The sequence below is a fragment of the Malassezia sympodialis genome, genomic scaffold (genome assembly GCF_000349305.1).
Source record: "Malassezia sympodialis ATCC 42132 genomic scaffold, msy_sf_14, whole genome shotgun sequence".
Lineage (NCBI taxonomy): Eukaryota > Fungi > Basidiomycota > Malasseziomycetes > Malasseziales > Malasseziaceae > Malassezia > Malassezia sympodialis.
In genome coordinates, this window is record NW_017387812.1 from 1 (window position 1) to 20523 (window position 20523).

Sequence of the window (20523 nt, forward strand, 5' to 3'; positions counted from 1 at the left end):
CGTGCGCGCGGGCGCCGAGGCACGGCGCGCTGGCCGCGGCTCGCGCGGCGCCGGCTCTTGCAGGAGGTCCGCCTGCAGCGCGGGAGGCAGCGCCGAGAAGACGTCCACGTCCCACCCCCGCGCCTGCGCGGCACGCAGTGTGTCGGACTGTGCGCGGCGCGTCGGCGAAAAGTACGCCGAGAGACGCGCCTGGCGCCCAGGACTCGTGGACGATGCACGCCGCGGCGTGCGTGGACTTGCCGAGGACCGCCGGCGCTTGGACGGCGTCGTTGGCGCGGGCGACGACGGGAGTGCAGGTGTCCGGCGCTCCGCCAGCACCGCTTCGATCTGCGCGCGCATCGGCGTCGGGAGATGCGCAAGGACCTGCGGGTCGAGCTGCGAAGCAGGCGGCACTTGGACCGGTGTCGCACTCGGCAGAGCAGGCGCGTCGTGCGGTGCTGCAGGCGCATCGTCCGGTGCTGCAGGCGCATCGTCCGGTGCTGCAGGCGCATCGTCCGGCACCGCCCTAGGTACCGCAGGCGCGTCGTGCGGTTCCGCATTCCGTAGAGCAGACGCGTCGTCCGGCGCCGGCAAAACGGGCGCGTCCGGCGCTGCGCCGGGCTCGGGCCTGGCCCCGCCGCCGTCCGCCGCGGGTGCACGCCGTGCCCACCATGCCTCGAGCGTCGATCCCGTGCGTTCCCACTTCGACACACTCATCGAGATGCCCCGCACATCCACGGGTGCTAGGCCGATCGCCTGTACCATCGTCCACACACAGCGGCGCAGCGTAGCCGCGTCGGGGATGCGATGCCGCACCGAGCGGTTGTGCGCGATGCACGGGCCATGCCCCAGGAACTTGGGCGCCTCGCCGCGGCTTGCATCGCGCTGCAGCACCTGCACCGAGACGTGCGTGCCGACGACGCCGAGGCGCGCCTGGCGCTGCGCGACCTCGTCACAGAGCCCGTCGACAAATGTCCGCAGCTCGGCCTCGCTGGACAGGCGCACGCCCCAGGTGACGTGCGTGCCGACGCTCTGCCGCTCGTGCGTGCCACGCAGCTGATCTGTATCGCGCCCGTGGAACTGGGCCCACAGGCGCGCGCCGTGCTTGGGGCCCCACTGCTGCACAAATGCCTGCTCGGAGCTGGTGTCTAGGATCGCGCCGACATTCGTCGTGCCAAGCCACGCCGCAAAGCGTGCCTGGAGCCGGGCCCCGACGCCCCACACGTCGCCCACGTCGAGGGCCCGCAGGAGCGGCAGCACGTCTGGGCCCTGCAGCACAAAGCTGCCGCTGGGCTTTGCGCGCCGCGTTGCGAGTCGCGCCTGGAGCACATTGGCGCCGACACCAATACTTGCCTCGCACTGCGTCGCCGTGCGGATGAGCGTGCGGATCGCCTCGGCCAGAGCGGCGGCGGGCACGTCCGTGCCAGCCCGCCGCGCACGAAAGTGCGTCTCGAGCTCGTGCAGCGCGCCGGTGGGATGCGCGCGAGTGTCGTCCGCCCATGCCGTCTCGAGGCGGTGCAGGAGCGCACTTACGTCGATCAGCGCCTCGTCCACGCTCACGACCTGGAGCACGTCGGCCAGGCCGAGGAGGATCGCATAAAACTGCAGCGATGTCGTGTAGTACGCCTCCATCGTGTAGGGGATCGTCTGGAGCGCCCCACAGCACCGCCGCGCGTGCCCGAGGCTCATGCCGTTGCGCACGCCCTGCGCGCGCGCCACGTAGTTGCACGAGGCGATTTCCGCCGTGCTGGGCACCGCGCTGGGGGGCCCCGTCGCATGGCACACGGCGACCGGCTGGCCGCGGAGCGCCGGGCGGTCCCGCAGGCCCACGCTCACAAAGAAGCTGTCAAAGTCCACATGCATCAGGGTGCGAGGCACGGACGCGGGGAGCAGCGGCGCACAGGCGCCCGTCTCGCTGGAGGCGTGCGCGACGAGCTCCTGCAGATTGGCCTTCCACGTGCTCAGGTGGTGCAGGCGGCTGTGCTCGTAGTAGCCACGGAGAAAGTGCGGGCTCGCGGCCGTGTGGGACGCGCGCCATGCCTCGGAGGCGAGGAGGCGCGCTGCGCGCGCATGAGGGGCCGCCAAGTCCTCTGCCTCGTCCGCCGCGGGCGCCGCAGGCGCCCAGTGCGCCGTGAGCGTCGCGCCCTGGTCCATGCCGTCGATGCGGAACTGCGTCCAGTCGGCCGGGCGCCCGAGGCGGCAGCTCTCGAGGACCCAGGCGGGGCGCACGACGCGGTAGTGGCGAAACTCGGCGCGCTTCTTCGGGGGCAGGGTGCTGGCGACAATATGGGTGCAGTCGCGCTTCCGGTCGAGGTAGGGCAGGCACTGCCCGCCGTGCGCGAGGACCAGGCGCCGGAGCTCGGCGTACGGTGGATCTGTGCGGCCGTTCACGTACAGGACGCAGCCCGCGAGGGCGCGTGAGGCCGGCGCTGACGCGGCGAGCTCGGCGTCCTGCACGCGCAGCTTCGCGCGCTTGTGGCGCATGTACGCGCCCCAATCGCCAAAGGAGAGCGCCTGGTACGCCTTGCCCGCGAGGTACGAGGTGTCGGGCGACGGCGAGGCGGGCGGCGACACCGCCTCCATCAGGTCCCGCCGCTCCGTGAGGGGCGCGCGTGGCGGGGGTGTGGCGGGTCGGCGCGCGGGGTTGGGCGCCGGGTCCTCATACACGGCGAACTCCGACTCGCCTTCCACGCCTCGGAGCGCCTCCAGCAGCACATCCTCGTCGCTGCACGGAAAGCTCGAGGACGGCGTGCTGCCGGCGCCCATGGCGGTGGCGGGGGGCGAGGGGTGGAGGCATGACTAAAGATACTAGGGTCGCAGCGGCACGGAACGGCGTCTTCCTCTCCCGCCATGTCGACCCCCGCGACCACCGAGCTCACGTACCTCAAGTCGCTCGTGAACGAGCTGAACGAGAAGATCGCCGTTCTCGAGGGCCAGCAGCCCGCGAAGGAGGGTGTGCGTATGATCCTGGTCGGCCCGCCTGGTGCCGGCAAGGGCACGCAGGCGCCCAAGATTCTGGAGCGCTTCCAGAACATGGTGTGCCACCTGGCCACGGGTGATCTGCTGCGCCAGCAGGTGTCTCTCGGCACGGATCTCGGCAAATCTGCGAAGAAGATCATGGACCAGGGCGGTCTCGTGAGCGACGAGATCATGATCAACATGATCAAGGACCAGCTCGAGAACAACCGCGCGTGCCGCAAGGGCTTTGTCCTGGACGGCTTCCCCCGCACGACGCCGCAGGCGGAGAAGCTCGACCAGATGCTCGAGCAGCGCCACCAGAAGCTGGACCACGTCGTGGAGCTGCAGATCCCCGACCAGCTGCTGATCAGCCGCATCACCGGGCGCCTCGTGCACCCCGGCAGTGGCCGCAGCTACCACAAGGAGTTCAGCCCGCCGAAGAAGCCGATGACCGACGACGTGACGGGCGAGCCGCTTGTGCAGCGCTCGGACGACAACGAGGAGGCGCTCCGGAAGCGTCTCGTGACCTACCACAAGCAGACGACGGCCGTGACGGAGTACTACAAGAAGCGCGGTATCTGGTCGCCCATCGATGCGACGCAGGCGCCCGGCACGGTGTGGCACTCGATCAGCGCCGTCTTCGATGGCGCCCGTGCGTGATAGATGCATAGCTATGCTCGGGTATATTGGCGCACCGCCTCGGCAATCGGCTGGAAGTACACGAACGTCGCGCTCGTGCGGTACCGCCGGATCGTCGCGTACGTGAGCGCGTCCGGCGAGTCCTGCTGCTCGGCCTCTTCGCGCGCGTCGTCGAGGAGGCGCACGAGCGCAGGGTCAATCGGCACGCGCCCCAGGAACGGCAGGCCCCGCTGCGCCGCGAGCGACTCGCCGCCGCCCCGGCCCCACACGTTCGTGCACTCGGCGCAGTGGGGGCACACGTACCCACTCAGGTTCTCAATGAGGCCCACGACTGGGAGGCCGACCTTGTGCGCAAAGTCGAGCGAGCGCACATTGTCCGCGAGCGCCACAGCCTGCGGCGTCGTGACGAGGACCGCCACCGGGCCGTACGCATGGAGGGCCTCCATGAGCGAGATGTGCTCGTCGGTCGTGCCCGGCGGCGTATCAATGATCAGGTAGTCCAGGTCGCCCCAGCGCACATCGCCCAGGAACTGGCGCAGCATGCCCTGCTTCTTCGGCCCACGCCACACGACCGAGTCGTTCTTCGAGCGCAGCAAAAAGCCCACGCTCATCACCGCGAGGCACTGCGACGCATCCGTGTACACGGGCACCCACCCGTCCGTGCTCTGGTGCACCGCCGCGCCGTCCAGACCGAGCATGCGCGGGATCGAGGGGCCCGTCAGGTCTGCGTCCAGCAGGCCCACGCGCAGGCGCCGCTCACCGCCCTCGGCGGACACGGCCGCATACGATAGCGACAAGGCCAGCTGCGCAGCCACAGACGACTTGCCCACGCCGCCCTTGCCAGACAGCACGAGCACAATGTGGCGCACACGGCGCAGGCGCCGATCGATCTTCGGATCGACGTCGCCCATGCCGGCGCCGCCGCCCGCCGCGGCCGGACGCGCGCTGCGTCACGTGCGCCGAACCCCGCCGCACAACACGCCGCGGTCGCCGCCTGTTCGGCAGCATGAGAGCGGCAGCGCCGCCGGCGCGACGCGGCTTGCGAAATGCGACTCCATCGACGCGAGGAGCAAGCAGCGTGGGCGCACGCACGCGCACAGCGGTCCGCGCACCCAGCGCGCAGCGCGCAGCGCCGCGCACGCAGCCTCCCGCCGCGGCGCCGCACGCCGCGGAAGCGCACGAGCCCGTGCCTGAGCGCCGCGAGACGCCGGAGGAGGCAGACGCGCACGTCGTGGCGATGCTCGTGGCGCTCGCCGAGTCGTACCTGCACGTCAGCGACGACGCGCAGAGCAGCAGTGCGGCCCTCTCGCTGACGCCCGATATGGCGTCGGCCACGCTGTACGCCTCGCTCGCACTCGCCCTCGACGCAGCGTGCGTCCCGGCACGCCGGCTTCTCGCGATGTGCTACCTGATGGGCGGCGCCGCACTGCTCTTCCCGTTCGCGCCGTCGTCGTTCGCCGACGCGCGCGCGCAGGGCTACGAGGCGCGGGAGCCGTCGCGTGCGTGTGCCCTGTCGGCCATCCATGTGCTGCAGCAGGGTTCGCACGCCACGTTCCTGGACCCGGGGTCCGCGCGCGTGTATGCGTCGGCGTGCCGCGTGCTCGGCCGCTTCCAGGAGGCGCACGACGCCCTGCAGTACACGATGGAGCACGGCACGAAGCGCAAGGCGTCCGACGGCGCACTCCCGCCGGCGCGCCAGGTGTACGCGAGTCAGATGTACACGCACATGGGGCGCATGGCGATGAAGCAGGCGCAGTACGCCGAGGCCGCCGCGCACCTCCAACTGGCGCGCGAAAAGGACCCGTTCAACTGGAGCGCATGGACCGCCCTGTGCGATATGGGTACGTGCCCCGACTGACACCAGGCATGGCCCCGCCAGCCGACACATCGTTCGTGCTCCCAGGCGTGCGCGCGGACGCCGCGCCCGACGCGCCGAGTGGCGCGAAGCGCGTGCGGCCCGAGCCGGGCGTGGTGCGTCGCACGGCNGCCGACGGCCCTGCGGCGCGTGCGCGCGCGCCCGGCCCGCGCGCGGCGGCGCGAGCGGCGCCGGAGGCGGATGTGCTGGCGCTCGTGCAGGAGCTGGGCCATGCGTACCGACACGTGCGGCTGTACGAGGGCGCCGTGGCCGTCGCGCAGCTGTGCACGAGCGCGAAGGAAGGGCCGGCGCGCCGCGCGTTCCGCACGGCAGGCGTGTACTGCCTGCTGGGCCGCGCGCTGCACGACATGACGGAGTATGCGGACGCCGAGGCGTACTTTAGCCGTGCACGCGCGCTGGAGCCGAGTCTGCTGATGCACATGGACATTTATTCGCTCGTGCTGTTCCAGCTGCACCGCGAGGTGGCGCTGTCGGCGCTCGCGCAGGACCTGCTGGCGCTGGACCCGCGCTCGGCGGTCGCGCACATGGCGGCGGGCAACACGTGGTCGCTGCAGCACCAGCACGACGCGGCGTACCAGTGCTTCCAGCAGGCGACGCTTGTGGCGCCGGAGTGTGCGTATGCGTACACGCTGGCCGGCTACGAGGCGCTGGAGCTCGAGCAGCCGGTGCGGGCTGTGCGCCTGTTCCGGTGTGCGCGGCGGTGTGACCGGCGGCACTGGAATGCGCTCGCGGGCCTCGGGCAGGTGTACCTGCGGCAGGGGCAGCCTGCGCGGGCGAGTGAGGCGTACGCGCAGGCCTTTCTGATCAACCGGAGCAATGCTGTGCTGCTCGACCTGCTCGGCTGGGCGCTCGAGCAGACGGGCGACAGCGACGGCGCGCTCGCCGTGTACCAGCGGGCGATTTCGATGCAGCCGAAGGCGGCGATGACGCGCCTCAAGAAGGCGCAGCTGCTGCTCCGCACGGTGCATGCGGCGGAGCAGGACGGGGGCGATGCGCCGCCGCTCAGTGCGCGTGAGCGGGCGCAGCGGCGGCAGGCGGCGCATGCGGAGCTCCTGCGTGTGTGTGCGCTGGCGCCTGCGGAGCCGCGCGTGCATCTGATGCTCGCGCGCTCGTACATGCGCCTGGGCGGCGGGCGCTTTGCGCCGAGCCACGAGGGCAGCAGCGGCGTGGCTGCGACGCCGCCGCGCGAGGCGCACAGCCCCGTGCAGCTGCCGCACGCGTTCCACGCCGAGATTGCGCAGCACCTCGCGGCGGCTGTGGATCTGGACCCGCGGTACGTGCGGGAGGTGAGTGCGATGGGCGACCTGCCGAAGATGGCGCTGCACGGCATGGGCGGCGCGATCGCCGAGGACGAGCACGAGCTCGCGCTGGCGGACGAGGAGGCGCTGGAGAGCTATGCGTGGTCTACCTACTAGCGCGTGAGGTGGTCGGCATAGATGTTCGAGGCGATTTCCGCCTCGGCACGGTCGCCGTTCGCGAGCAGCTTTTCCTTGTTGTACAGAAGCTCCTCGCGGGTCTCGGTAGCGAACTCGAGCGTCTGCGTCTCGACGATCGCATCCACGGGGCACGCCTCCTGGCACATGCCACAGTAGATGCACTTGGTCATGTCGATATCGTAGCGGGTCGTGCGCCGCGCGCCGTCCGCGCGGGTCTCGCTCTCGATCGTGATGGCGAGCGCCGGGCAGATGGCCTCGCACAGCTTGCACGCGATGCAGCGCTCCTCGCCCGTCGGGTAGCGGCGCAGCGCATGCTCGCCGCGGAAGCGGGGGCTCAGCGGGCCCTTCTCGAACGGGTACTGGATCGTGTAGGGCGGGCGGAAAAAGTTCTCGAGCGTCATCCACAGACCGCGCGCCATCTCGGTGAAGAGGAAGAGCTGGCCAGCCTTCTCGAGCGCGCTCGGGCCCTCGAGGTAGTCCGGCTCCTGCTTCGGCGGGCGCAGGGTGTGCGCCTTGCGCGGCTGCGTGTGGTCGTCGCGCACGTTCAGCGTGTCGTGGACGGGCGACACTCGCAGCGGGCCGGTGGTGCCGTCGGGGTTCACAGGGTCCGCACGAGCACGCACGCCCGTCGTCGTCAAGGCACGCACAGGCGCGCCGCGCACAGGGGCCATCAGCCCGCGGGCCGCAGCACGAGAGAGCATCGACGCCATCGTCGCAAGCAGACAAGCCGCGGTGGAAATCGCCGGGGCCTCATTGGCGCGCGCCCTCGCGGGCTCCGACGCATGTCGGCCGAGCTCACGTGGCCGAAACGGTGGAGCGCCGGAGGAACCCTGGGCAGCACCGTGTGAGCCGTCGGCGATGGCGGCCGTGCTCGCGCGCTTGGAGCGGGCAGCGTCGCCCGACTTTCTCACGCCGCTGGATGTGAAGGCGCTCAGGTCTGGCCAGGACGACACATGGCCGGACGACGCGCGCGAGCGGGGCAGTGACGGAGACGACGAGCAAGTGATGCAGCACTTGCGCGCGGCACGCGAGCGGCTCCTGTCCCTCGGCGACGAGCCCGTGGGTGCAGCGCGAGACGCGCTCGAGGTGCGGCTGCGGAGGCCGTCCGCGCAGCGCGAGCGCGCCCAGTCACAGCCGCTCCCCAGCCCGAAGCACGCCGAACCTGACCCGCGCCGCCACAGCACACGGCCGGGCTCCCGTGACTCGCTCACGCTCGACCTCGCGAGTGTGCCATTCAGTGCATTTATCGACGCGGAGCGGCGGCGCCTGAGCGGAGGGCTCGGCGCGCCTGGCAACTTCGCGGCCTCGCCACGGACGCCGCCGTCGCACAACATGTCCGGCTCGCGCTACGGCCTCGCGCCCTACATGGACTTGGAGCGCGACGAGTGGCTCTGGACGACCGAGGGTCACTCGCCGCGCGACGCCTCCCCGGTGGACGGGGCCCCCTCCCTCGCGGCACACGAGGCGTCGCAATGTGCCTCCCATGCACTGGAGGCATGGACATGGGCGATGTCGGGGCCGCCGAACGAGCCCTGCGAGGACCCCTAGATCATGTACAGTCACGTCTTCCTCTCGGCGCGCCATGCGTCGTCCACGGCGGGCGGCACGTACATAGCGACCAGGTCGGTGGCGACGCGCCGCTGCGCCGCGGCGATCTCGGCGTCGGTGGCCTCCGCGCCGTAGTGCCGCTGGCTCTGCGCCGCGACCACGTCCGCGGCGTCGTGCAGCACACGCTCGACCTTGCGTGTGAGGAGCGCATACACGCGCGCCTCGTCGAGGCGGTACACGAGGCCGTCGTGGGCGCTTGGCTCGGCCTGCGTCGCGCAGATGCGCGTGAGGGGCGCTTGCATCGCCGGCAGCGCAAGGACGGTAGCGATATCCGGCCACGCCGGCGTGGAAGGCGCGGCCTCTGGCGCGCGGGCGGCCAGGTCAGCGGCGCGCCGCGCGGCATGGTGCTCGGCAGCGGCCTCAGCGAGGTCGTCGCGTGGGCAGAGCCGCCGCTCGCCCCACACAGGCGCGAGAAGGCCCAGCAAAAGCAGCGCAGGGTCCATGGGGCTCAGCACATGCAGGGCGCCGTCGCGCAGGATGTGCCCGGGCCGCGGCGCGCCGCCCCTCGGCGCGAGCATCCAGCTGCGCGCAGCGCGCTGGTCAGGCCGCACGACGAGCAGCTCGTACGTGGCGTCATCGTGCACGGCAAAGTACGTGGGCACGCCGCTGTGGGGGTGCGGGAGCACATACAGCCGCGCAGGCGCGTCCGCGCCCACGCCCTCGGGGTACGCGAGTGCGATGGGCGGCCGCGCCGGCTCAGCAGGGGCCATGGGAAAAGGGTCGTTTTTCGGGTGGAGGCACTTCCACGCGCCCGGCGCTTTCGCCAGCGCCCGCGGCCGAGCGAGCGCGCGGCGCGCCGCCGAAAGCGCGGCGTGCGCGTAGTGGCATCGGCGGGGCGGTGGTACAAGAGTCGAGCAACTACGTAGGCACGACGCCCGCCGCGCTAGAACCGGCTAGGCGTATCGCTATGCGAGTACTGCCGCAGGCTGCCATGCACCTCCTTGTTGAAGAGCGAGAGCGGGTTGATCGGCTCGGCGGGGCGGAAGTGGGAGCTGCTCTGCGCAAAGGCGAGGGCCTTGTCGAAGATGTACTCGCCCGCCGACAGGTAGTAGTACACGGCCTGGCGCACGTTCGGCTCCGAGACCTGCGTGATGTCAGGCGTGATGCCCGACGTCTGCTTGATGCCGGCGAGGATCGTCGAGACCATGAGCGCATCGGCCGCATAGTGTAGCAGGCGGCCCATCATGGTGGTGCGCGGGTGCGCCGCGACGGGGCCGCCACTCACGTGATGCTCCTCGGTGCCCGGGCGCGGCCGCCGCAGGCCTCGCGCAGCTCATGGCGCGTGTGCGGATCGGCGACGTGGCTGCGCTGGCCAGCGCGCACCGCCATGTCCTCACGCTGCGCCACACGCACACGGAAGAGACGCACGACGTGCTGCTCTTCCGCATGGCCAGCGCCGCGCCGATGTTCTACTGCATGGAGGCGCGGTGCCCGCACCTCGGCGCCTCGCTCGAGCGTGCGCCGCTGCGCCCTGGCCTGGACGACGTCGAGGATCTTATTGTGGTGTGCCCGTACGTGCGCGCTTCTGACCGCAGGTGGCATGTGCGTGCGCCGTACTCACGCAGCAATACGACTTTGGGATCCGGACCGGTGCCTCGTCGACGGGCCTGCGGGCGTGTGTGTACGCCGTCTCGATCGACGCAGGCGTGGTGAGCATCGAGGCGCCTACCGACGAGACGGACCACGGTGCGTCGGTGTGGACGCTCGCGGCGCGCCGCCCCATCTCGGACGGTACGTGCATGCGACTGACGCAGCGTGGGCCGACCCGCCGCCTCTGCGGCCGCGCGCGGAGGACGCGCCCAGCACGCTCGCGAGCCTCGGCGAGGCGGCCACATTCGACCCGAGTGCCGTGCGGCGTCCTGAGCCGGCGCCCACGACGCTCGTGGCATGGGCCACGCTGATCCTCCGCACGCCGTCGCCGCTGCACAAAGTCGCGTACACGCGCTTCGCGTACGAGGCGTGTGCGCAGGGCATCCCCATCGGCGGCGGCGCGTGGGAGAATGGCGCGTGGATCACGCCCGACAGCGAGCAGCCGCCTGTGTGGCCGCCCCGCATGCCCGACGAGCAGCGCGTGCGGCCTGGCCACGAGGGGAAGCGCGGCAAGGGCGGCACGGAGCGCAGCCGCATCGCCCTGCTGCATGCGCTCGCGAACATCGAGCAGTGGGCCATCGACCTCGCGTGGGACATCATCGCGCGCGGCCCGCGGCTCAGTGCGCGGCACATGCAGACGCCGACGGACGCCGCCCCGGCGGTGCCCCTGCCGCGCGCCTTTTTCGACGACTTTTGCCGGGTCGCCTACGACGAGGCCAAGCACTTTACGCTGCTCCAGCAGCGCCTCCTCGAGCTCGGCTCGTGGTTCGGCGCGCTGCCGGTGCACCACGGACTGTGGGAGGCCGCCATCGAGACGTCCGAGGACCTGTTCGCGCGTCTATGTACGTCCACGGTGCTGACGCAGCCATTGTGCACCTCGTGCACGAGGCCCGGGGCCTGGACGTGAATCCAGTCACGATCCGCAAGTTTGCCGCCGCGGGCGATACCGAGTCGGTCGAGTCGCTGCAGACGATCCACCTCGACGAGATCACGCATGTCGCGGCGGGCCACCGCTGGCTCACGTTCCTGTGCGAGGCGCACCCCCAGCACCTCGCGCCCGTGGACGTGTTCCGCGGCGCGGTGCAGCGGCACTTTGCGGGGCGCCTCAAGGGCCCCTTCAACGTCGCGGACCGCGCCGAGGCCGGGCTCACGCGCGACTGGTACGAGGACCTCCAGGGCGCCAAGCACGACGCCACCGGCGTGGAGCGCAACGAGATCAGCGGCGGCTAGCCGAGCTCGTCCCAGTCCGCTGCCCCGTCCGTCTGCTGCGCCAGGTCGAGCGGCCGCGTCAGGTGCGCCTTGTCGAGCGCCAGGCGCGGCCGCTTCGGCGCCGGCGCATCGGGCGGCCCTGCGCGCACCGCGGGCGCCCCGTCCCAGCCCTTGAGGCGCGCCCAGCGCGCCTGCTCGTCGGGCGTGCGCAGATAGGTCGATAGCTCGTCCGGCTCAAACAGGCACGCATCCACCTGCGCCTCGCTCAGCGCATCGATCTGCGGCGCAGCGAGGCCCAAGCGCGCGGCCATCGACGGCCCCGGGGCGCCTGGGGCCGCCGGCCGCGGCGGCTCGGCCCGTCCATACAGGTGCGTCCACGACGGACGCGATGCGGGCTCGGGCGCCTGCGCCGCCATCTGCACCGCGTCCCCCATGTACCGAGCCACCTCTGCTCGCGACACACTGCGCGGCGTGCCTGGCGCCTGGTGCCGTGCGCGATCGCGCTCCTTCTTCGTGACGGGCCGCGCGGCGACCCAGGGAAGAGACTGCACGTGTTGAGCCAGCATCTTGTGCAGCTCCGCGTAGCGCGCCAGGACCGACGCGACGGACCCGCGCGGCGGGCCCAGGAGCCATCCGTCGCCGCCGCTCCATGCCATCGCAGGCGGCGCCGCGTCGGCGAGCGCACGTACCGGGAGCGCGCGCTGCAGTGCGCCCTCCATCGCGTGCATGACCATGGCGTACGCAAATGGCTGCGCATCGAGGCTCGCCCACTGGTACCGCGTGCACAGCCTGTACAGCTGCTCGGTCCCTGCACGCACGTCGGGCCAGGGTATCGCGCGCCGCAGAGACGCGAGCGCCGCAGGAGGATGCCGCTCGAGGTACTCGGTGTACCGCCGCCAGTACAGCCCCGGGTCCTTGACGGGCACGCGCGGCAGGCGCGGCTCGCGGCCCAGCTCTCCGCATGCGTGGGCGACCGCCGCGAGCGGCTGATCGGTCGCTGCGGCGACCGCGGCCACATCCACAATGTACCCCGCCTCGCGCAGCGTGGCATAGAGGCACGCCGCCGCGAGAGCCGCGGCCCACGCGCCCCACCGGGTATGTGCGCGCTGCGGCGCCAGCGCCGCATGCGCGCGCTCAAAGAGGGCGCACGCTCCTGTGGCTGCGTGCTCCCACCCGAGGCGCAGACACGCGCCCTGCAGCATCGCGCGCATCTCCGCGTGGCGCCGCCGGTCCGACTCGGCGCGTGCGTGCTCCCGGTCGTACGCGAGCGGCCAGCGCCGCGAGCTGTACGGGCGGGCGGGCGACGGGGGCAGCGCGCCGGGGGCGTCCGGTGCGTCGAGGGGCGCCTCCGCGACGATCGCCGCGCATGCACAGCACACGTACGCACACGCCTCTGCGAGCCACTGGACGGTGCCGACCTGCTCGCAGACGGGGCACGCGCACGCGGCGTCCATGCTACCGACGCGGCCTGGGCAGGTCGCGCGGCGCAGCGGCGCGGCGTGCGCATCACGTGACAGAGCGCAAAAGGCGCCCGGTCCGTGGTGGGCGCCCCGCTAGCGAGCTTCTACCTAGCATGTCGGCCATGGCTCTGCGACAGACTGTGCGCGCGCTCCTCTCGCGGGGTGTGCCCACGGCGCCTCTTGCGCGCTCTGCGGGTGTGCGTGCGATCTCCAGCACGGCGGCCGTGCGCTCGGATGCGCTGTTTGTGCACCGCGACACGCCGTACAACAACCCGTCGATCCCGTTTGCGTTTGACGAGAAGCACATGCCCGAGGCGCAGGAGATCATCGCGCGCTACCCTTGGCAGTACAAGAAGGCGGCGGTGATTCCCCTGCTGCACCTCGCGCAGAAGCAGAACGACAACTGGCTCAGCATCAGCGCGATGAACTACGTGGCCGAGCTCCTGGAGATGCCGCCGATGCGTGTGTACGAGGTGGCCACCTTCTACACGATGTACAACCGGTACGTCGAATGCACTTACGCCAGCGACCCCGTCGGCAAGTACTTTGTGCAGGTGTGCACGACGACGCCGTGCATGCTCGGCGGCTGCGGCTCGACGGCCGTGCTCGAGGCGATCGAGAAGCACCTCGGTATCACCGCGGGCCACACGACCGCGGACAAGAAGTTCACCGTGATCGAGGTCGAGTGCCTCGGCGCCTGCTCGAACGCGCCCATGGTCCAGATCAACGACAGCTACTACGTACGTCGATGCACTCACACGCAGGAGGACCTCACGCCCGAATCGGTCGTCCAGGTGCTCGATGGCCTGGCGCGCGGCGAGAACGTCCCGACCGGCCCCCAGAACGGCCGCTTGCACTCGGCGCCCGACCGCGAGAACCGGACGCTGAAGGAAGCGCCGTACGGCCCCGGCGAGCACTGTGTGCCCGAGTTTGCATAAGTAGGCCATAGCGATCCAGCGCCGCGGCGGCGGCTCTGGCCCAGGCACAGCGATCGGGCACGCCACACGCTGCACGTGGCGACGTGAGAAGGACCGTGCAGCGTGTGGCTCGTTCGCTGCTCATCGCCGCCGCGTCCGGCGGGCCTCGTGGGACGCCGATCGCTCGCCGACGTCCATGGACCCCAATCTCGTGGACAGCCTGGGCCGCAAGCGGTCTCGCAGCGGGGCACCCGGCGCCGCTGCCGAGGACGGGCGGCCCGGAACGCCCGGCGACCTGCCGCGGCAGGATCCCGCCATGCGCGCTGCCAAGCGGCGCGCTCTATCGCTCCCGCACGCCAGCGAGCCGGAGCCCGCCAGGGACGCCCACGCGCCGTCGGGCGCGGCGCCTGCGAGCGGCCCGCCGGGCGCGCCTGCCCCTCGGCGCGCCGGCACGCAGTTCCGCCCGGCGACGCCGTCGCCGCTCTCGCGCGAGTTTGGCACACGCGTCACGGGCCTACAGAGCATGCCACCCACACCTACGTCGCCCTGCGCGGCCACCTGGTCGGACGAGTGTGCCGCGCGGGACGCTATACCTGCCGAGTCCCTGCGCCGCCGCCTCCAGCGCCACTTCTCGCCGGGCGCGCACCCTGCCGAGGGGCCCAGCGTGCGCTCGCTCGTGCGGCATAGCTAGTAGTTGTACATGCGATGCGCCACGCGCCCAATCCAGCCGCGCCTGCGTAAGTTCGCCGTACGTACGTCGCGTTCACCTGCGCCAAGAGCGACGCCACATAGGCGCGCGCCGGCAGCACGAGCGTGCCCCACTGCGCATGATCGAGCCGCGCCAGTGTCGCGCGGACCACGTCGTGCACATCCAGGGCGTGCTCGCGGTCGTCGCGTGGACCCGTGCGCGCATCGACCGCGTACGAAGCCACGAACGAGTTCTGGATGGGGCCCGGCGCGACGAGCAGGAACGGCACGCGCGCGCGCCGCCGCTGCGTACCAGGCACCGGCGTACCTGCCTGCGACTCGCACTCGAGCTCGATGGACCGCACCAAAAAGTGCTGCGATGCTTTCGTCGCACAGTACACGGCGCGCGTCGGCGCGGGCACGAGGCCGGCCACGGAGCCGATCACCGCGACGGCGGGGTGCGCGGACGTCGTCTGCAGAATAGGCACGAGCGCGCCCAGCACCATGGCCGTGCCCGTCAGGTTGCCGTCGCTGCTCTGCCGCACAGTCGTCGCGATGCGATCGAGGCCGTCGCGCGTGGGATGCACGTCCGTGCTCGCAGCGCCACTCGCATTCACGCCGCACGGATCGACGTCCGCCACGCCGAGGATCGGCAGGATGGACGTCACGCCAAACACGACGTGCAGCGTGTCGAGCCTGCCCCACTGCTGCAGGAGGCGGTCGCGCAGCGCGGCGACGTCGGCACTGCTCGTCAGCTCGGCCTGCACAATCTCGACATGCGCGCGCACACTGCGGCGCCCAGCCGTCTGCGCCAGCATGCGATCGCGCACCTGCTCCAGGCCATCGAGACGGCGCCCCACGATCATCAGGTGCTCCGTGCCCCGCAGCAGGTACTGCTGCAGCAGCGCGGCGCCCAGGCCATCGAGCGTCGATGCGCCGAGAATCACTACGTGCTCATCTGCCGCAGGCAGCTTGGCCACGCGCCGGCCTCGCCGCGGCACCACGTAGCGCAGCGCCCACAGGGCCAGCAGCCCACCGAGCACGACGTGTAGCGCCATGGGGGAGCGATGGCCCTCCACCCGAAAAAAAGCGAGCGCGGCTTGCACGACGATGACGAGCACGGACGGCAGCCGTGCCGCTGCGTCGACGTTTACGCCACCTGTTGGCTACCGCGCGTGCGGCCTGGACGATATGGGCTCTATGAGCGACAAGGAGCTGTGGGTCATCCGTGTGCCGGAAGGCGTCGATCCCGCGAGCCTCGATGGCGTGACGATCCCACGCGAGGCGCTCGCTAGCGAGCACGGCGTCCTGGCCTCGGTCGAGGTGCCGGGTGACGACACGTACGACGTGCTGGTCGCGACGCAGACGACGGCCGAGCGTGTGAACGAGGGCCCGTCGCAGCTGATCGAGATGGCAGGGCCGTCGGACGACCGCGTGCGCCTGGACCGCGAGTTTCTGCGCACCCCGAAGAGCGCCGGCGTGGCGAGCGAGCTCGTGAGCGTATCGGCGCTGGTGCCGCGCAAGGGGTCGCTCCGCCTGGGTACGTTCTCCCTGCTTACCGCAGCGCCCATTGCACGCCGCCTGTACATGGCGCGGCAGGCGCCACGCGCCGCGCACCCGGACGCGGCGTCGACGCCGCGCCCGCGCGCCCAGCCGTGGGACCGCCTCAAAGGGACCTTGTATGTACGCACTACTGACGCAGCCGCCCGACGGGCTCGCAAGGCCCCGCGCCGACGCAGGCGCCGCGGAAGGACACGACGGAAAAGAAGCGCAAGAAGGACACGGACGAGCCCAAGAAGAAGAAGAAGCAGAAGCAGTAGTGGTATAGAGGCTATGCATCGTCGTCCTCGGGCGCATCGTCCTCGAGGGCCAGATCCTCCATCTCGTCGGCGCCGAGCGTCTCGCCCGGGTCCTCGAGCGCGTCCGGATCCGCGGGCTCGTCTGGCTCCTCGAGCTCGTCTGGCTCCTCGAGCTCGTCTGGCTCGTCCACCTCAATCACGACGAGGCCCGACACGAACAGGTAGACAAGCGGGCCGACGAGCGCCGAGGCGATCCAGGCCATGCGGCCCCAGCGCAGCGTCGGCGGCAGCGGGCGCGTGTCCTTGGCGCGCGACGACCACGGCGGCCACGACGGCCACGCCGGCCGCGACGGCCACGCCAGCCATGCGGACGCCGGCGGCGCCATCGATGCGTCGCGCTGCCATGCCCAGCCGCGCGTGCCGTGCCACAGGCGCGCGTGCATTCGGTGCGTGTGCTGCACGAGCGCGGGAAACTCGGACGTGAGCAGCGCCGGCAGCACATCGACGGGCCACGTCTCCAGGACGAGCGGCGCCAGCAGCGAGTAGAGCCGCGCATCCGCCGCCGTCGGCTCGGCGCACCCCGCGACAAAGCCGCCGTCCGGCACGGACGCCTGGATGGCCCGCAGCACATGGCGCGCGCGCGACGCGAGGCGCGAGCGCTCCCACTGCTCGCGCATGTCCTGCGCGAGGCCCGGGTTCCCGCGGAACCCGACGCGGGGGAGCTGCGCGGCGGGGTCGCGCGCTCCCGGCAGGCCGGCCGCCGTGTCCCAGCGCGCCTGCTGCGCGCGTTCCTCGCGCTCCCACGAGCCGCCAATGCCCCAGAGGGCCACATGCGGGCTCTCGAGGCGCGCGCGCACGGCCGCGCGCAGGCGGCGGGGCAGCGACGACGGCCAGCCGCGCGCCGAGCCGGCGAGGGCCGGGCACGTCACCTTCTGGAAGTTGGGCGGCAGCGAGAAGAGCGTGTGCAGCACGAGGTCGCTCGCGGCGTCGTCCAGCAGGGCGAGTACCGCATGCACTCGGGCGGCGCGCTGTGCCTCGGGCTGCGGCACATGCTCGTACAAGTATGCGCGCGCCGCTGCCGGCGTCGTCGCGAGCACCTCGGCCGCATACGCGCGGCCCTCCGCGGTGTGCGCGGCGTACACGCTCGGCACAGCGTCTGTGTGGAACCACGCGGGCGGCTCGACGGCGTGCGCGGGCACTTGCGCCAGCTGTACGAGCGCTAGGACATACAGCGACGCTGGATCGAGCGAGGGCAGCGCCGCGGTCCCCCCCCAGGCGCTCACCGCCAGCGGTGCAGTCGAGGCAGGCATGGCGAAGGTGGCGAACAGGACGCCCGATTTGATCGGCCTTGAGGCGATTGGTCCGACCGACTGCCAAGCCCTGGCCCTGGCTTGGCGAGGCTGTGCGCCCTCTCACCACCATGTCGAACCTGAGCACCAGCGAGAACCGGCGCAGTGTGATGATTTCGCGCACAGAGGACGACACTGTGCCGCCGGGGCTTGCCGAGGCGGAGATGCGCGAGCTGGCGCGGCAGGAGACGGACCCGCCCGTGCGCCATCTGCGTATCGACTGGCCGTCGTCCACGATCAAGGGCCGCTTTGCGATCGGGCCGAGCGTGCCGGACATGCGGCCGCCGCTGTATGACATGCCGTCGCCCGAGGACGTCCAGCAGAATTCGTCCTCGGCCGTCTTTCGGAGCAAAACGAGCCCGATCAACGTCACCGTCCAGGTGCTGCATGGGCAGGGCTCGCAAACGCCACACGATGCGCCGGCCACGAGCGGGCTGAATCCCGTGCAGGTGCTCCAGACGATGCAGCAGCAGGCCGTGTTCGTGTCGGGCAAGTCGACGCACAACTCGGTGTGCCTGCACATCCCGCAGTACGTCGGGCGCAAGCCGTTGCATATCCGAGCCGCTTCGACCTCGGGCCACGTCACCGTCGTACTGCCGCATTCGTTCAACGGGCTCATCCGGTGGAACACAGAGTCGGGCCTCGTTAGCATGTCGCCCCTCGTCCATGCGCGGACGCAGCGCCTCGACTCGGAGCCGTCCAAGAAGCGCGGCACGGCCAAGATGGTCGTCGATCCCGACTTGCCGGGCTGGATGACTGGGCAGGGCCGCCGCGGCGACGTGTGCGAGCTGTCGACCCACACGGGGCGCCTCTATGTGTGTCTCAGTGGCGATAAGGCCCAGCTTGGCTCAAAGAACTGCGTCATCTGCTAGCGGGGGAACAGCGGTGGGATTTTGTCGGCCTGCATGCGCAGCGGCAGCGCACTGGGCCGCGCGGCGAGGCTCGCCCAGGTGCGCTGCGCCGCGGGCACCTGCAGCGTATCGAGCATCGCCGTCATGGCGTCTGGCATCACCGGCGAGAGCAGCGTGCCACACACACGCAAGCACTCCATCGCCAGGAACACGCACCGGTGGATCGCGTCAGGCTGAGCATCGGCCGCCCACGGCGCCGTGTGCTGCACAAGCTCGTTGGCGAGCGCGAGCGCATGGAACGCCGCCTGCATCGCCTTGCTGAGCTCCAGCTGCTGCATGTGCCGATCCCACGTAGCGGGCAGCGCAGCCAGCGCGGCCAGCAGCGCCGCCTCGGCCGCGGTCCATGCAGGCTGCACAAGCGCACCGTCGCTGCCCGGCGCCAGGCGCCGCTGGATCTTGGGCGCGAGAACGCGCGACAGCAAGTTGCCCAGCTGGCCCTGGAGGTACTTGCGCTTGTGCTCCTCGAGCAGCGCAGGCGCATAGTCGGCGTCCGTGCCGATGTTCCCGCCAATGCGCATCAGGTAGTACCGGATCGTGTCGAGCCCGTACGTGTCGATGGCGTCGAACGGATTCACCGAGTTGCCTTTGGACTTGGACATTTTCGCCTTGTTCACCGTCCAGTGCGCATGCGCCACAATCGTGCGCGGCGGCGGCAGACCGGCGGCCATGAGCAGCGCCGGCCAGTAGATCGCATGGAAGCGCACAATGTCCTTGCCGACCACATGCACATCGGCGGGCCACCCCGGCGGGCACGCCTCGCTGGGGTAGCCGAGCGACGTCAGGTAGTTGACGAGCGCGTCGAGCCACACGTACATCGTATGCGCCTCGTCGTCCGGCACGGGGATGCCCCAATACAGCCGCTGCCGCGGGCGCGAAATCGAGAGGTCGCTGAGGCCCGCCTGGACCTCGGCCAGCACGCGCTCGTGCATGCTGCGCGGCTGGATGGCGTCCGGACACCGCGTGAGCCACTCGATGAGCGCGTCGCGGAAGTGCGAGAGCCTGAACTTGTAGTTGATTTCGCGCGTCCATTCCACGCGCTGCCCACTCTCCATAGACTCGTGCACCGTCTCACGGCCGTGCTGGACGGCGCGCACCTGCGACGCAGGGTAGAACGCCTCGTCCGAGACGGCATACCATCCCTCGTGCTCCCCCAGGTAAATGTGGCCCTGTGCCTGCAGGTGCCGCTGCGGTGAGTCACACGCACGTACCCAGAAGTGCTGCACGGCCACGGCGTGCTCTCTCTCCGTCGTGCGGATGAACCGCGTGCACGACAGATGCGCGGCGCGCGTGAGGTCCTGCGGTCAGCATCGCGCACGTACGCGGAATCGCTCGCTCACGCGGTCGCACAATGCCTGCGGCGCCACCTGCTGCGACTCGGCCACGCGCTGGATTTTCATGCCATGCTCGTCCGTCCCCGTCGTGAATAGAGGCTGCGTCGTGCCGCTGCCCTCGGTGGACCACCCGTGGCGGCGCAGCTGGGCGTAGCGTGCGAGCACGTCGGCCAGCACACACGAGTGCAGGTGGCCCATGTGCGGCTCGGCATTTACGTAAAAGATAGGCGTCGTCACATAGTACGGCTTGGAGGTATAGGCTGGGGTGTGCACGGCACGTTCCCAGGCTCCAGAGGCGCGCACAAGGCGCGCGCAGCGCACGGCAAGGCGCACCATGCTAAGGCATCCACGGCGGCCGCCGCTTCGACTCCACCTCCACAGGGTATTACGGACGGGCTACGGCAGCGGCGCCGTGTCGTGCTCGGGCGGCTGGAGCGGTGGCATGGCAGGGCGGTGCATGTGGCGCTCGTACGCCCGCGGGCGTACTGCATGCCGATGCACGCTATGAGGCACAGCATGGCGCCGGTCCCATGCGGGGTACGCGCGCGACGGCGGGGGCAGCGGCGGCCCGGCGCACCAGTGCGCCGACTCGCGCGGCGTGTAGGCGGGCGGCGCCGCATACATAGGCGGCTCATAGCACATGTGCATGTGGCATGCGCGCGCGTGCCAGGGGACCCACGGGCGGTACGGGCGCACCCACATGTCGTGGCAGTGCGGGACCGACTCGGCGGGCGGCGCGAGCTCGGGGAGCTCGCATGCTGGATCATCGCACAG

The 20523-nt window shown here is 71.1% G+C and overlaps 13 protein-coding genes and 1 pseudogene across 14 annotated transcripts; 6 read left to right on the plus strand and 8 right to left on the minus strand.

Moving 5' to 3' along the window:
- MSY001_2753 lies at positions 1–2745 on the minus strand (annotated as a pseudogene). The gene has a single exon. A coding segment is annotated over exon 1 (2745 nt).
- Positions 2746–2829: 84 nt separating this feature from the next.
- MSY001_2754 (uncharacterized protein) lies at positions 2830–3597 on the plus strand (the record flags this gene model as incomplete). The annotated part of the gene is made up of 1 exon (XM_018884619.1): positions 2830–3597. The coding sequence occupies one exon, from the start codon at positions 2830–2832 to the stop codon at positions 3595–3597; it is 768 nt and encodes a 255-aa protein (XP_018741261.1).
- Positions 3598–3608: 11 nt separating this feature from the next.
- Positions 3609–4487, minus strand: MSY001_2755 (uncharacterized protein; the record flags this gene model as incomplete). The annotated part of the gene is made up of 1 exon (XM_018884621.1): positions 3609–4487. One exon carries the CDS (start codon positions 4485–4487, stop codon positions 3609–3611), a length of 879 nt encoding a protein of 292 aa, XP_018741262.1.
- Positions 4488–4582: 95 nt separating this feature from the next.
- On the plus strand, positions 4583–6867 carry MSY001_2756 (uncharacterized protein; the record flags this gene model as incomplete). Its single annotated transcript, XM_018884622.1, has 3 exons — positions 4583–5417; positions 5441–5547; positions 5629–6867. 3 exons carry the CDS (start codon positions 4583–4585, stop codon positions 6865–6867), a joined length of 2181 nt encoding a protein of 726 aa, XP_018741263.1.
- A 187-nt stretch (positions 6868–7054) lies between these two features.
- On the minus strand, positions 7055–7598 carry MSY001_2757 (uncharacterized protein; the record flags this gene model as incomplete). Its single annotated transcript, XM_018884623.1, has 2 exons — positions 7055–7109; positions 7150–7598. The coding sequence occupies 2 exons, from the start codon at positions 7596–7598 to the stop codon at positions 7055–7057; spliced, it is 504 nt and encodes a 167-aa protein (XP_018741264.1).
- Positions 7599–8447: 849 nt separating this feature from the next.
- MSY001_2758 (uncharacterized protein) lies at positions 8448–9206 on the minus strand (the record flags this gene model as incomplete). The annotated part of the gene is made up of 1 exon (XM_018884624.1): positions 8448–9206. The coding sequence occupies one exon, from the start codon at positions 9204–9206 to the stop codon at positions 8448–8450; it is 759 nt and encodes a 252-aa protein (XP_018741265.1).
- Positions 9207–10036: 830 nt separating this feature from the next.
- MSY001_2759 (uncharacterized protein) lies at positions 10037–11316 on the plus strand (the record flags this gene model as incomplete). The annotated part of the gene is made up of 2 exons (XM_018884625.1): positions 10037–10922; positions 10952–11316. 2 exons carry the CDS (start codon positions 10037–10039, stop codon positions 11314–11316), a joined length of 1251 nt encoding a protein of 416 aa, XP_018741266.1.
- MSY001_2760 (uncharacterized protein) lies at positions 11313–12749 on the minus strand (the record flags this gene model as incomplete). The annotated part of the gene is made up of 1 exon (XM_018884626.1): positions 11313–12749. The coding sequence occupies one exon, from the start codon at positions 12747–12749 to the stop codon at positions 11313–11315; it is 1437 nt and encodes a 478-aa protein (XP_018741267.1).
- Positions 12750–12868: 119 nt separating this feature from the next.
- Positions 12869–13693, plus strand: MSY001_2761 (uncharacterized protein; the record flags this gene model as incomplete). The annotated part of the gene is made up of 1 exon (XM_018884627.1): positions 12869–13693. One exon carries the CDS (start codon positions 12869–12871, stop codon positions 13691–13693), a length of 825 nt encoding a protein of 274 aa, XP_018741268.1.
- Positions 13694–14359: 666 nt separating this feature from the next.
- On the minus strand, positions 14360–15417 carry MSY001_2762 (uncharacterized protein; the record flags this gene model as incomplete). The annotated part of the gene is made up of 2 exons (XM_018884628.1): positions 14360–14405; positions 14429–15417. The coding sequence occupies 2 exons, from the start codon at positions 15415–15417 to the stop codon at positions 14360–14362; spliced, it is 1035 nt and encodes a 344-aa protein (XP_018741269.1).
- A 52-nt stretch (positions 15418–15469) lies between these two features.
- On the plus strand, positions 15470–16179 carry MSY001_2763 (uncharacterized protein; the record flags this gene model as incomplete). Its single annotated transcript, XM_018884629.1, has 2 exons — positions 15470–16042; positions 16099–16179. 2 exons carry the CDS (start codon positions 15470–15472, stop codon positions 16177–16179), a joined length of 654 nt encoding a protein of 217 aa, XP_018741270.1.
- Positions 16180–16190: 11 nt separating this feature from the next.
- MSY001_2764 (uncharacterized protein) lies at positions 16191–17468 on the minus strand (the record flags this gene model as incomplete). Its single annotated transcript, XM_018884630.1, has 1 exon — positions 16191–17468. The coding sequence occupies one exon, from the start codon at positions 17466–17468 to the stop codon at positions 16191–16193; it is 1278 nt and encodes a 425-aa protein (XP_018741271.1).
- A 110-nt stretch (positions 17469–17578) lies between these two features.
- Positions 17579–18342, plus strand: MSY001_2765 (uncharacterized protein; the record flags this gene model as incomplete). The annotated part of the gene is made up of 2 exons (XM_018884632.1): positions 17579–18232; positions 18334–18342. 2 exons carry the CDS (start codon positions 17579–17581, stop codon positions 18340–18342), a joined length of 663 nt encoding a protein of 220 aa, XP_018741272.1.
- A 33-nt stretch (positions 18343–18375) lies between these two features.
- On the minus strand, positions 18376–20085 carry MSY001_2766 (uncharacterized protein; the record flags this gene model as incomplete). The annotated part of the gene is made up of 3 exons (XM_018884633.1): positions 18376–19602; positions 19627–19713; positions 19738–20085. 3 exons carry the CDS (start codon positions 20083–20085, stop codon positions 18376–18378), a joined length of 1662 nt encoding a protein of 553 aa, XP_018741273.1.
- Positions 20086–20523: the final 438 nt, after the last annotated feature.